The sequence below is a fragment of the Dipodomys spectabilis genome, unplaced genomic scaffold (assembly GCF_019054845.1).
Source record: "Dipodomys spectabilis isolate Male_0828 unplaced genomic scaffold, ASM1905484v1 ptg000169l, whole genome shotgun sequence".
NCBI classification, from domain to species: Eukaryota; Metazoa; Chordata; class Mammalia; order Rodentia; family Heteromyidae; genus Dipodomys; species Dipodomys spectabilis.
The window spans coordinates 3,483,131-3,497,521 of record NW_024870846.1 but is presented as its reverse complement, the minus strand read 5'-3'; the positions used below and the strand labels follow the sequence as shown (position 1 = coordinate 3,497,521).

General features: G+C 39.0%; 1 protein-coding gene across 3 annotated transcripts in view; it reads left to right on the top strand.

Moving 5' to 3' along the window:
* The first annotated feature begins 4,591 nt into the window (after nt 1–4,591).
* The window catches only part of Tmx3 (thioredoxin related transmembrane protein 3), a 33,020-nt gene continuing 23,220 nt past the window's right edge, over nt 4,592–14,391 (top strand). Inside the window, exons 1-4 of one of the 3 annotated variants that reach the window (XM_042693484.1) lie at nt 4,592–4,710; nt 5,290–5,344; nt 7,512–7,551; nt 9,483–9,606. In XM_042693484.1, the coding sequence (XP_042549418.1) occupies nt 4,656–4,710; nt 5,290–5,344; nt 7,512–7,551; nt 9,483–9,606 (274 nt within the window). In that variant the 5' untranslated portion in view covers nt 4,592–4,655. Of the gene's footprint in view, nt 4,711–5,289; nt 5,345–5,823; nt 5,881–7,511; nt 7,552–9,482; nt 9,607–14,391 lie in introns of those variants that run through there. The other 2 variants (XM_042693485.1, XM_042693486.1) reach the window with 2 other exon arrangements.

The following is a 14,391-nucleotide window of genomic DNA, read 5'->3' as shown; positions in this document are numbered from 1 at the left end:
TTGATCTAGGAAATCATCTCAGGATAGTCCCAGAACTGCTACAAATTAGCCTTCATAGCACATGTTATTATTCTACTATTCTTAGTTTACTGTTAGATATGGGGGTTTAGTCATAAAATTGTTGCTATATTTCAATGATGACATAGTTTAATTATATTAAAATTTCTCCCTTTGGTCATAGCATAGCTGTATTTCTGGGGGCAGGGGGAGGAAGGATGGGTCATGATGGTTTTCGTTTGTTTTTGTCCCTCATGAGCTTGAACTCTGTGCCTGGGTGCTGTTCCCTGAGCTCTTTGGCTCAAAGATAGTGCTCTATCACTTTTAGCCAAAGCTCTACTTCTGGTTTTCTTTCGGCTAATTGGAGATAAGTTTCACAGACTTTCCTGCCTGGGCTGGCATTGAACCACAATCCTCAGGTCTCAGTAGCTAGGATTACAGGTGTGAGCTACCAGCACCTGGCTTATTATTTTGGGATGGCATTTCATTAAACTTTTTTGCCTTTCTGTTTGGGAGTGCAGTTGGCCTAATTTCCTTCCTCAACAGGCTTCTTCTGGTTTGTGCATGTTCACACTAGCTTCATTGAATAACAGGTGAACGTTCTTTTTGTCTCTGTTCTTGGGAACTCTGTATCAGCAATGTGATCGTTAATTTTATGTGTCACCCTGACTAGATTGAAGAATTCTCAGATAGGGGATAGAACTTTAGTTCTGTGTATCTGTGAAGACATTTCCAGGAGCGGGTTATCATTTGAGTCAGAAACTGAGCAAAGCAGATGGCCTTCCCAATGTGGCAAGGCCATACTTCTTTGGCAGAAAAATAAGGGGGGGAGGATTGTGGAGGGAAGGCTAGTTTGCTGTTTACTCCCTCAGCTTGGGCTAAAATAACCATCTTCTCCGGTTCCCACTTCTTGTTCCTAGTCTCTAGGCCCTGGAATTCAGGGTGAAGTTGCATCATGACATCCAGTCCTCAGGCTTACACTGAATTACACAACCCCAGAATTCTTGGTTCTCCAATTTGGAGAGGTGGTGGAACTTCCTGGTTAGCACATCCTGTGAATTATTAAAATAGTAGCTTTCTTCCTAGTAGCTTGTATTTATCTGGTGAATCATGATCAATGTGAACTTCAACATAAATGAGAATGGGAGGGGGAAAATAAAGTGATCTGCACTATATAAATCTGCTGCACTGCTTTTTTTGTTTGTTTGTTTGTGAAAATACCATACAGAGGGGTTAACATGGCAAGGTAATGAGTATATTTCTTATCAAGCATTGTTGCCTCCTTCTTTGTTTCCCCTTCCCGTTCCCCCCTCACCCTCCAGCCAAAGTTGTAAAGTTCGTTTTTCGACATAATGACTTTTACATCTCATTGTTGCAATGGGTCCACCTGTATCCCTATTTAAACAATTTGTTTTTGCCTTTCCCCTCCACAAATTATACCAACATCAAATACAGTGAAAGAAGGGGTTATAGCGTGGGGGAGGGACATACAAAGCAACAAAGAAATCATCTTATAATTATGTTAGAAACAATTGCATGAAAGCAAAAACATTTGAATACTTATCTTGGGGTTTATTTCACCTAACATCAACTTATCTGACCTTTTCTGCTTGTCTCAGATATATACTAGTTATTGCAAATAAGGGAAACCATGGGGCCTATGTTTCTTTGGGTCTGGCTTACTTAATATAATTTTTGCACTGCTTTTTTAACATTGTCTTCACAATAGTCCTCTTACTTTTTTAAGTCTGTATTTTATTTAAAAAATATCTGAATCTGCAGAGTGCCTGCACAGAAGGGAAATCTAGAGCCTGCTTTCACTCCTCTTGTAATTCACCATGTTCTTGTCACTAGGAATAGCATTGATAAGGACATTTCTGTCCAGCAGAATTTTGAACTTAAACAGAATAGGCCGACATCATATCCCTCTGTTGTTCCCCTAGCATACCCTTTCAAGAGCTGGTTTAACCAAAATCTCTGGTACCTTACTTCTAGTAAAAACCTTCTCTAAATCAGATACAGCGACTAGATGCAAAAGTGTTACCAGTTTTACAGCAATAAATCCTATAGGAATTTATTTTCTGCATAATCAGAAAGCAATAAAAAGGGATTGCCCGGCGCTGGTGGCTCATAACTGTAAATCCTTGCTTCCTGAGGAAGAGACTGTGATCTCAGGTGCAGAGTTCAAAGCCAGCCAGGGCAGGACAGTTGTAAAGACTCTTCTCCAATTAACCATCAAAACACGCCAAGTGAAGGTGAGGCTCAAGAGGTCCAGTACTAGCCTTGAGGGGAACAAAAAGCTCAGATCAGCGCCCATGCCCTGAATGAAAGCCTGGGACTGGGCACACAGTGTGTGTGTGTGCCTATATTTATATATACTTATTTATATAGTTATATAGTTATAGTTACAGTTATATATAGTTATAGTTACATATAGTTATTATATAGTTATAGTTACATATAGTTATATATTGTTATATATAGTTATAGTTAGTTATATATAGTTATAATTATATATGGTATATATGTAATTATATATAGTTATATATAGTTCTGGTTACATATAGTTATAATTATATATAGTAGGGCTGGTAAGGTGGCTCAGTGGCAGAGCGTTTGCCTTGCATGCCTGAGGCCCTGGTTTTGATTCCTCAGCACCACATAAGCAAAAAGAAAAAAGGCGGAAGTGGTGCTGTGGCTCAAGTGGTAGAGTGCTAGCCTTGAGCTGAAGAGCTGAGGGACAGCGCCCAGGCCCAGAGTTCAGGCCCCACGACTGGACCCCCCCCCAAAAAAAAATTACATATAATATATATATGATTACATATAGTTATATATAGTTATATAGTTATAGTTACATATAGTTATATATAGTTACATATAGTTATAATTATATATAATTATATATAGTTCTGGTTACATATAGTTATAATTATATATAGCATATATATAATTATATAGTTATATATAGTTATAGTTACATACAGTTATAATTATATATAGTTCTGGTTACATAGTTATAATTATATATAGTTATATATAGTTCTGGTTACATATAGTTATAATTGTGTATAGTTATAATTATATATAGTATATAATTATAGTTATATATAGTTACATATAGTTATAATTATATATAGTTATATATAGTTGTAGTTAATAGTTATAATTATATGTAGTACATATAATTATATAATTATATATAGTTGTAGTTACATATAGTTATAATTATATATAGTTATATATAGTTCTGGTTACATATAGTTAGTTAGTTAGTTATACATATAGTTATATTATATATAGTATGTATATAATTATATATAGCTAGTTACATATAGTTATAATTATATATAATTATATATAGTATAGTTACATAGTTATAATTAGATATAGTATATATATAATTATATATAGTTGTAGTTACATATAGTTATGATTATATATAGTTATATATAGTTCTAGTTACATACAGTTATAGTTATATATAGTTATAGTTACATATAGTTATAATTATATATAGTATAGTTACATAGTTATATATAGTTATAATTATATAGTCTATATATAATTATATAATTATATATAGTTGTAGTTACATATAGTTATGATTACATATAGTTATAGTTACAGTTATATATAGTTATATATAGTTACATATAGTTATATATAGTATGTATATAATTACATATAATTATATATAATTAGTTACATAGTTATAATTATATATAGTACATATAGTTATATATAGTTACATATAGTTATAATTGTATATAGTATAGTTACATAGTTATAATTATATATGTAGTTATAATTATATAGTCTATATATATAATTATATTATTATATATAGTTGTAGTTACATATAGTTATGATTATATATAGTTACATATAGTTCTGGTTACATACAGTTATAGTTATATATAGTTACATAGAGTTGTAATTATATATAGCATATAATTACATAGTTATATAGAGATAGTTACATATAGTTCTGGTTACATATAGTTATAGTTATATACAGTTATAGTTACATAGTTATGTAGTTATACAGTTTTATATGCATATACACAGTTAAGCCCAATCGCCTTTGTTCGGGTTCTAGAGCGTCCGGTGCACGGGTCCGAAGCTGACCGCGGCAGAGCTTTGCACTCAGGTCGGGGCTGCAGAAGCGGCCCGAGCTCGGGCTCGGGCTCCGGGGCTGGGCATCCGGGGCTGGGCACCGGGCCCGCGCGCGCGCTCCCACGATTCCCACCCGTCACCACGCGGCCCCGGAGCCGGAGCAGCACACGCGGGAGGACGCCGGATCCGACCCGGCCCGGCGAGTCGCCCGCCCCCTTCCATGCCCCCTCCCCTCCCGCGAGACACGACCCCACGCTCCGCTTCCCCGCGCCGCCCCCTCCACGCCGCCTGAGGCGCACACACGCGACCGCGCCTGCGCCCCGCGCATGCGCTCTGCTCCCCTGCGCGGACGCCGCGCCCCCGCGCATGCTCAGAGGCAGAGCCGGCCGGGCCCGCGAGGGTAGCGGAGGCCGCCAGCCCCGCCCCCGCTCCGCGCGGCGCTTCCCCGGCGCCGGCCCGGCCCCGCTTCCCTTTCCGGACCGGCAGGCGGGGTCGCCGGCGCTTCCTCCTCACCTCCACCGGGTCGGCGGCGGCAGCTGTCCATGGCGAGCGCGCCGGGCCGCAGGGGCCGGGCCGGCCTCAGGCTCTGCGCCACAGGTAACCGCGGCGGCGAGGCGGCGCGCGCGCGTGGGGGCGCGGCCGGGGTCGGGGTCGAGCCGGGGTCGCGGCGGGGCCCCTCGGGGCTCCTCCTGCCCGGCGCCGGAAGTTCCCGCCGCGCTGGCTCCCTGGGTGGGGGCAGGCCGACCCCCGACCTCTCCCCTTTCACCCCCCGATGGAGGGTCTGCGAGCAGTCGGGTGCGGAGGACCACGCTTGCTCCTGGGGCCGAGGGCCGGGATGGTGCGGAGACCCGCGGTGGCCGGCCTGGGTCTGCGGGGGTCACCATCCGGGTCACCGCGCGGGTCAGGAGCGTGAGAGGTGCGCTCCGATCCGGGGCTCCCCGTGGCTAGCGTCCGGGGCACCCGCTGCCCCCCGAGGACCCTGCGCCTCCCCGCCAGCGACGGCTGCACACGCCTCGGCCTCACGCACCACGTCCCAGATCCGTGGTGAACGTTTGGTAGATGACCAAGAAAACAAATCAAAACGCCTTAACCGTGACTAAGCATGCATCAAAAGCCAGGTGATAAATCACCTCTGTGAGGTTTTTACATTTCTCTTCTTTTTTTTTTTTCCCCTAGTGATATTATTTAATGTGGCTTTCTGTAAAGGTTTTGTAGAAGACTTAGATGAATCGTGAGTATATCTATTTAAATATCATTTTGACTTCGTTCCACTTAGATGTTACCTACACGTTGGCATCTAATGTTAAATAACAGGGAGAGCTCAGCGACAGATTGCTTAAATGTCCAATGTTTATATACTGCTAGCTTGATTCCAGGAATGATTCTGCCTGCTGTGTATGTCCAAAGGAGAGAGTGCCCCCAAGGAGCTTGTTTAAGAGTTTAAAAACTAGCATTCTGTTTTGTTACTTACATAGTTGTTGCAGTTTTATCATATGGAGTGGGTGCTGGAATTCATATCTTAGTATCACTGCGGTCATCTCACAGGTTTGGCTTATAGTAGGTAAAAGGTTTTAGCTTCATCCTACAGTCCTTTGTGTAGTCTTTCAGGTATGACTGCAGGCAATAATGCCACTTTTCCCAGCAGGTCACATGAGGGAAGCTGACTTCTCCACCCCAGAGTGGGTGTACATCCAGTGCTTTGCAGTCTCTGGAGTTTTGCCTGCTAGCCAAGGATTCATGCTTCCCAGGCCAACCAGGTTCATATAGGTATTGGCACTCTCGGACCAGTTGCTTCTGGCTGGAGGCCTGATTATTGGGGTGCCTTATCTTTGCCAGGACTGCCTTGTGGAAGGCTGTAAGCATAAAGAGGCAGCAGCTTGCCTTTATTCAGAGCTGCTCAGCCCCAGCAGGCATATTCCTGTCTCAGCTGCATCCAACTGGCTTACCTGGTGCTCTTTCATGGGAGAAAATGGATCACAGCTGGCACGTTTTTTGTAGACTCTTGGTTGCACTGTGACCATTGAATGAAGATTTGTTTCCTCCAGTTTAGCTTATCGTCCACCTTGAAGACACCTGATTGGGTGGCAGAATCTGTGTGATAACAGTACAGTACAGTTCTGGAAAAGCCCTGAGGAAGGTCTCAGGGGCCCCAAACATGTTCACCTGTTTTACAAAGTACCTGTGGTCTGATTAAAGAAATTTTCTGATTGTGAAGAAAACTGCAGTCAACAAGTGGTAACCTTGTTGAGCTCAGTGGTGCCTTGAGGGGTCTATCCCTTTTTGAATGTGTGGTATCAGTAGTGAATGCCTGAGGAGCTGTGCTTTTAAGAATCATTTGGTTAGGCATGTAGATGCTCATTGCCAATGGCATACCATGCTTATCATGTAAATATAGAAACTGAGTAGCAGCAGAATTAGCAGTTGAACAACTAGCGTCTCCAGGATTCATAAGTTGCATGGAATTTATGACATGACCCTAGACTGAGCTTGACATGCCAATGTTGACAGGGCATCAAAACAGAGAGAAATAGATGTCCTTCTGATCATACCCTGGCTTAATGCACAGCTCAGGGTCAGATTCCTCAAGCCAGAAAGCCAGGGTATTCTTCACCACATACAACCTTTGGCCCTTGGTGCCATTCATTATGTTCCCAGGGAGCCTAACTTCCTAACTTTGCTGTCCCTATGCTGTCTGATGATTTGAACCACATTGCTCTAGGCTCTGCAGGTCCGTGTTTGCTTTTCCTTGTCTTTTAAGAACACTGTTTTAAATGCTGATTACAGTTTTGACTTGGTTTACACATACTGGGCCCAGTCATGGGCATACAGTGTATGCACATAGCATCCTAAACCACAGGGCCAAGCATTTTAATGGACAGGTAAATGGATAGGGTGGTGAAGGCCTGCGGTAGATAGAGTCATCTCACAGTGTCCAAGGGGATTGCTTCCAGGACTTAAAGTTGGCAAAATCTGGATGCTAAGTCACCTGAGGTAAATGATGTGATTACACACACTACGTCTCTGCACCTAAGTCCTGTTTAAGTCATGTTACAGTCCATGCCTGTTACCATGTAAATGTTGTGTAAATAGTTGGCATGATTTATTGCTTAGGGAATAGTGACAAAAAAAGAACATCTAAACCTGTTTAGGCAATTCTTGCCTCCCAGAGTATTTTCAAGTCTTTGTTGAAGTAGGACAAAATTTAGAGGTGATAGAGTAAAACATTGTTGAAAGAATTTGTTACATTTCCTGTAGTCATCAACTTATTCTTGCCTGTACTAGAAGTTTGTAACTGTGTGGTGTTCACATCTGTAATGTGTCGTGTGCTATATAAGTGGAGATGTTTGTGGTGAGTGCCAGTGTCAAATTACAGATTTGTCTTTTTTTGTTGCCTTTAGGTTTAAAGAAAATCGAAAAGATGATATTTGGCTTGTAGATGTAAGTATATAAATTTAATTACCCTCCCCTACTATGTTATGTAGCATTTTCTAAAAGAAGAGAACGTGCATTTGGATCTACTGTTTGCTTTCTCAGGTTTTACTCTTAGGGTTTTGTATTTTGAAATTTGCATTAGTGTTATTAGTTATTTGTTAATTGATTAGTATTACTTTATCAATTAGCATAGTTTATTATTAGTTGTTTTGTTAGTTTGTTATTAGGTAGTAGGGATTTCACTGTGACATCTCTGTACATTCACCATTTTCCCTCTGTCACTTTCATTGCCTCCCTCAAAAAAACCAAAAATCCTCAGCAGGCTTCTTTGTTCCATCTTCGTAGTTGCAGATAATCTTTTACGATTTATTCTCTAGGTTTTAAGTTGAATTTATTCATTTCATAGTAAAAATTAGTCTCCACATTTAAAGTTCCTGGCAAAGGAACTTAGCTATTTTTGATGAAATTCAGAGGTATGTGGGACATTGAGGACAGAAGTTGGAACCTACTCCTTTAGTGAAGTACATCTGAATTACAGTACTGTTTCTCCATGTTTTCCAAGAGATTGAGTATGCTCATATCTCTTAGTAGTCTCAGCATGCATTCATCTTGATAATGAGAAAAATTCAATTTTCATTTTCCTTTCCTCACTTTCAAGTTTGGAAGATACTTATACTTCGTAGTTTTTGGAGCTTGTTTTACATGCCTGAGCGCAACATAAAGTGGCCACAAGTGAAAGGGACAGAATAGCAGATGTGACAATTACAAGGCCATTCAGTGGGGCACTGAACCTCTATCTCATTCTCTCTCTTAGGTAACTTCACATTTCCATAGTTGGAAGTTTAAGAATAATTTTCATTTCACGAGCAGTTGGTTACGTAGTATGACTAGGGAACCTAAGTATCACCTCACAGTTTCATAAGTCTGAATGAAGTATCGGCAATTGTGGTTTTATTTTAACCATCCTGTCTTATCTCTTAGCCAAAGCAGTCATCTTAATGATCGCCCACATTTCACTAGTAGAAGTAATGAAAGTCAGCAAAGGCAACTGCTGTGCTTAAATTTCTGTAACGAAAAATAGCCCAGTGTTTGTCATTAATAGGGGATAGATGTGGTAATAGTATTCACATGGTTTTGTGGTGTTTCATTTTTTATAGAATGTGGACATATTCACTTGAAGCAAAATCATTTCTTAATGTATTTATTTATTTTTTGGGTCCGGTCGTGGGGCCTGAACTCTGGGCCTGGGCACTGTCCCTCAGCTCTTCAGCTCAAGGCTAGCATTCTACCACTTGAGCCACAGTGCCACTTCCTGCTTATTTTCTTTTTGTGTATGTGGTGCTGAGGAATCGAACCCATGGCCTCATGCATGTAAGGCAAGCACTCTACCACTGAGCCACCTTCCCCACCCCAGCAAAATCATTTCTATGTTAGCTTATGTATCTTTAAAAAATATCAGTAGTCATTTTAAATGAACTGAAATAGTATTTGTACTAGAAGTTAACCTATCTAGATTTATACATATTTTTAATTAATATTTTTATTATCTTTAAGTAGTTGTATAGACTATATAACTTAACACTTTTTTAGTATATGTGGTGTATGTGTGTGTATGTATTTATATTTCATCATCACGCAACTACCAGTGAGGTTTAAACTCAGTGGGCACTGGGTACTGTCTCAGCTCTTTTGCTAGTTACTTGGAGATAAGAATCTCACAAACTTTTCTGCCCAGGCTGGCTTCCAGCTACAATCCTCAAATTTCAACTACCTGGTTAGCTAGGATTACAAGTGTGAGCCACACAAGCCTTCCATCAGACTGAAGTTATTGTCAAATACAAATTATTAACATATTAATAGTCAAAGACATTCTTTAAATATTTAGGCCTATATAGTAGCACTTTTTGAAGTTTCTTTCTTTCTTTTGATTTGGATAGTTCTATGCACCATGGTGTGGCCATTGTAAAAAATTGGAACCAATTTGGAATGAAGTTGGTCTTGAGATGAAAAGCATTGGCTCTCCAGTGAAAGTTGGAAAGATGGATGCCACTTCCTATTCTAGTAAGCCTTTTCTTAAAGTTTATTATTTTACTGTTCTTAAATTGAAAATGTTTTAATTATAGGCAGTAGTGTTTAAATCTTGCAAATTGCTTTTTTGATCCTGTAAAATTATCTTGATAATCTCAAAGACATTATGAGCTAAGTGAATTGGTCATTACATATTTAATGTGGAGTGAGGCCCTAGGGGAGACCTGTAAACCATCATTTGTTACCAGTCAAGTCCATTTACAGGAGGCAAGTACAGGAGTCAACATGTTACTTTGATGTTGTTATTGTATGAATAGCCTTGGTGGAGCACATGGGAATGTGTAGGTAAGTGTATTTAGCATAGATACACAGTAAAAATAGATATTCAGAGTTGAAAGTGAGTTTATTGAGTCCATATCGAGAATAGAACAGAATGAAACATACACAGAGAAACTAGGAGATACGTCATGTTTGTTCTGCCTATTTTTGGAACCTGCCCAAAGTTTTGGAACCTGTTTGCTGTTGTCCTGGTGGTTTTTGTGCCTGTTAGCAAAATTGAACTATTGTGACAAAAACTAACTCCTAAAAATACTCTTGAAAGCCTGAAATAAATATCTGACCTATTACAGATAAAATTCACTGACAACTGTCTTAAGAGATTTTGGAAAAAAGGAATTAAATCTAAAGAATTATAAGTTATCATAGAAGTTTGGAAAGGTCATAGCTTCAGAAAGCAAGGCCTGCCTTTGTTTCCTGTGTTTGCTCTATAACGCTGGGATTGTTTCTGAAGGCCTTAAACTTTGGTCTCCATATTGGAAAATACCTCATTGTAATGCTTTCCATTGCTTATTTTGAAGTTGTAATGACGTAGCACACAATATCCCTTGTATCTTTTAGCTAATAGAGAAAGTAGAAGGATGCAAGCTACATTTCTTTTTAGGTAGTCAACTGTCTTCTCTGGGTTACACCTTTAGCATGAGCTAGCATTAGGTTTTAATCTTGGCTGCTTTATAGTTTGGCAAAAATACTTACTCCCTCTGAAATTTAGTTTCCTTGCATTCAGGGAGTGTGATATTTTCAGGATTGTGAGGACTATAAATGTTCTATATTTAGAGCCTCTTGGCATAAAGCCTAGCACATATATGATACTAAAAGATACTCTTGATTGTTAAAGCCTCCCAGCTCAGGTAATGTATTTTGCATTTGATCAGTTATCCATGGGAAAGTAATACACAATTTTGAGACGGCAAATACTAGAGAAAAATGTTGATGGCACAGCTTATGGGATGCAAGAGGAGAACTGGTAGACCCAGAGGTCATTAAGGGAAACTTTAGAATGGAAAATGGTAGGGATTGACCCAGTAGTGCAGAGGAGCATTAGAAGAAGTGACAGTGTACACATCTCAGTGAAGTACCACTCTTAGTGGAAAGGATTGTTAGTCGTATGTACATTTTCAATTATTTAATTGAATTGATAGTGTTATTATTTAGAATCAGGTGCATGTTAGAGCTAGAATTAATGAGCAACACAAATACATGTGTGTGTGTGTGTAATTTGTTAGAGTTGGAGTGTGAACTGAGGGTCCTGGTGCTTGCAGAATGGACGTTTTTATTGCTAAGCACCATCTCCAGTCCTGGAAATGAATTTTTGAAACTTTGAAAGGTCAAGAAACATAACCAGTATATTATTGTAGAAAGGGAGAGAATAACGAATGAGTTTATATTTCTTGAAATGAACATTTAATGATATTAAAGAAGTTATTGATTTATTGTTCGGTAGTTACTCATGAAAAGTAAGTTTTTATGTCTAGATACGTTGGTTAAACAAATACACTTTATATATCTATTTATTTGGCAGTACTGGAGATTGAAATTAAGACCTCATACTTATTGGGCAGGTACTCTACTGGTTGATCCATGCCTCTAGCCCTTTTTGCCCTGGCACGTGTGTGTGTGTGTGTGTGTGTGTGTGTGTGTGTGTGTGTGTGCCTGTGTGTGCACATGTGTACGCATAACAATATGGGGCTTTGAACTTGAGCCTTAGCTTTATTACTCAAGTCGGGCCGTCCACCATTTGACCCATACTTCCATTTCTGGATTTTTGGTGGTTAATTGGGGATGAGTCCTACAGACTTTTCTGTGAGGACTGGCTTTGAACAGTGATTTTCAGATCTCAGCCTCCTTTAGGTAGGATTATAGATTGAGCCACCTGAGTGCCCAGCTTGCTCTGGTTAGGTTTTGATAAGACTTTTGCTTAATTTGTTTTTTCAAGCCATCTCTCAATGTTGTGTGTCTTAACTATGGAATACTGAAAATTTCTTCTGTCCTCTTGACCCTTCTTTTTCTGCTTATAATCTGTTGATTGTCTGTCTTCAATAGGTTTGCAGGTGCTTCTTGTCAGCTCTTGATCCAAAGGCCCAAGCCAACTTCCAAATCTTTTAGATTGGGTCGAGTGGGCATATTTTAAAAAGCATTTTACATGATTTTGCTACATAATTAAGTTGGACAGTCAAAAAGTAAGATGCTATGATACACCATTTTTGTGGGTATATACCTATAGGATTTTGGTTTGGAACAAGATAAGATTATTCAGAGTGATAAAGTATAGAAAATGTCTCTTGACTATCTTTGATAGTAGATTATTTTTCGTTATGAAACTGCAGTAGTTGAAAGGAAAAGCCATCAATTTTCTTGCTGAAATCTACAGACTTGTATAGATCTGATGGCTTGAACAATTACAAATTTGACCTATTATGGTCTATTCTGCTCTATATGTTTGAAATTGTAGCAAAACTTATGATACCCAGGTTTAATAATAGTATAAGATGTTAAATAGTGTTCAGTGTAAATTCAGATTAGACTCTCAATAGGTCTTTTCAAAAATGAGTACTAAAATTGTTTTACATTGAAAAGTTGAATGATGATATAAGCTCTCTGAAATGGTACATTTATATCTCTTCAACCTGTATGTGGTAACTTTTATGGTAAAACTATTTTACCTCTGTGTTGCATAAATTTACAGTTATATTTGGACAATTCATATTCTGACTTTTTACTTATAGGTTACATTTATAAGCTCATTTTGGTCAATAATTGTGTTTTCAGTTTTTCAACCTTGTGTTAATATTTTGGGTGGCCGATTCTGAGATCATTTTGGGGGGCATGGTTTTAGTGTATAATAGGATATTTTACTTCCATCTCTGTCCTCTATTCACCAGATTCAAATAGTACCTCCTTAGTTCCCCTGCTCTCCCATTGTATCCCAAACCATCTTGATTTAACTGACAATCACTACTGTATTTTGTGGCTTTTCTTAGATGTGTGTAGTGACAGTAAATACTTAGAAAATAGGAATTTGGGGCTGAATAGGTTTCAAAACCTTTGTAGTTTATCAGTCAAATAATAGAAGAAAACAAAAGGTGAAATTTGTATGTACTTCATACACTGAGTTAGACTATTGGGCATAGGGTCAAAGATCACCATGACTCATATTCTTAGTTGTCTTTATGGCAAGCTGTTATCATTTCAAGGAGAATGCAGAAATGAAGTAGAGAATGCTATGTTTATCTTTATTTTGTGCACATTAAAAATTACCAGTCTTCAGAGGAAGTCACGCATGATTCTGATTCTTAACCCAATGAAAAATAGCCTCAATTCTTTGTATAAATTATCATATAAAATGAAAAGTGAAAGTCATTTTGTATTACCTGAATTTGCACACATTTTTCCTGCTGCATCGAAATTGTTGTGAGGAGCAGTTTAAAGATATTAAAGCTCGTTATAAAATGCTCTACAAGTTAGTATTTAGGGTTATCTGTACATTGATGTGTCGGTAATTAATGGTAAGATGTGGCTTACATCTAGTTTTTAAAGATCTAATTATTTTCTATATATTTTCCTATTTAAAAAGTCTCACAATCCTGCAAGATGAGTTGTATTCTCACAAGGGAGAGCAGACTCAGAGTCATGAAACACATCAGGTTACGTTGGTAGGTGTATATGTATGTGTGCATGTATATAAAGGCATTGCCTAGTTGTTACCTATCTGTAGACCCAACCTTCCTTTGCTTCTATCCTTTTTATTGTACCATTCAACTTCTCTACAGAAAGCTTAAAGCTGATGAAGCTTTAGGACTCAATGACAAAAGAGGAGGATTGACTTAAGTGGTTAAGCCCTTAGTTCAATCCCCAGTACTATCCAGAAAATTAGGTAAGAAATGAAGGTTAGTGGTCCAGTAGACAAGGCATTTAGGGTAGGTGGTATGTGGTATCCCCATCTTCTAGATGTAAAAATGAAGGGCATGCAAGTTAATTGATTGGATAGGGATCTGTGGAGAGCTAGTATTTTTCTGATGAAGCCTGTTTGGAGATTCATAGCATCACTCTCTGTAAGACCACCACTGTTTCTAATTGATTGCATACTTTCTTTATTTGGTATTTGGCATTATAGAGTTTGCATTCAAGGCATTGTGCTTTGCTATAAACAAGTACTCTTATCATTTGAGTGACACCCCAATACTCTTTTTGCATAGGGGCCTCCATTTTTGCCATGGGCTTGCTTCAGACCTTGATCCTTCTACTTACAGCTAAAATTGTGGGCATGAATCATGCATGAATCACCACATCTGGTTTAATGGTTGAGATGGAGGTCTCCGTAATTTTTGTCCTAGGATAGCCTTAGACTACAGTCCTCCCAATCTTTGTCTCTCAAGTTTCTGGGATTACACCACACTTGGCCTTAAATTTTTAAAAATAAATTATGTGGTGATATTACTAGTGGAACATAACTCTCTTCCCTAATCAGTTATTCTTTATGTT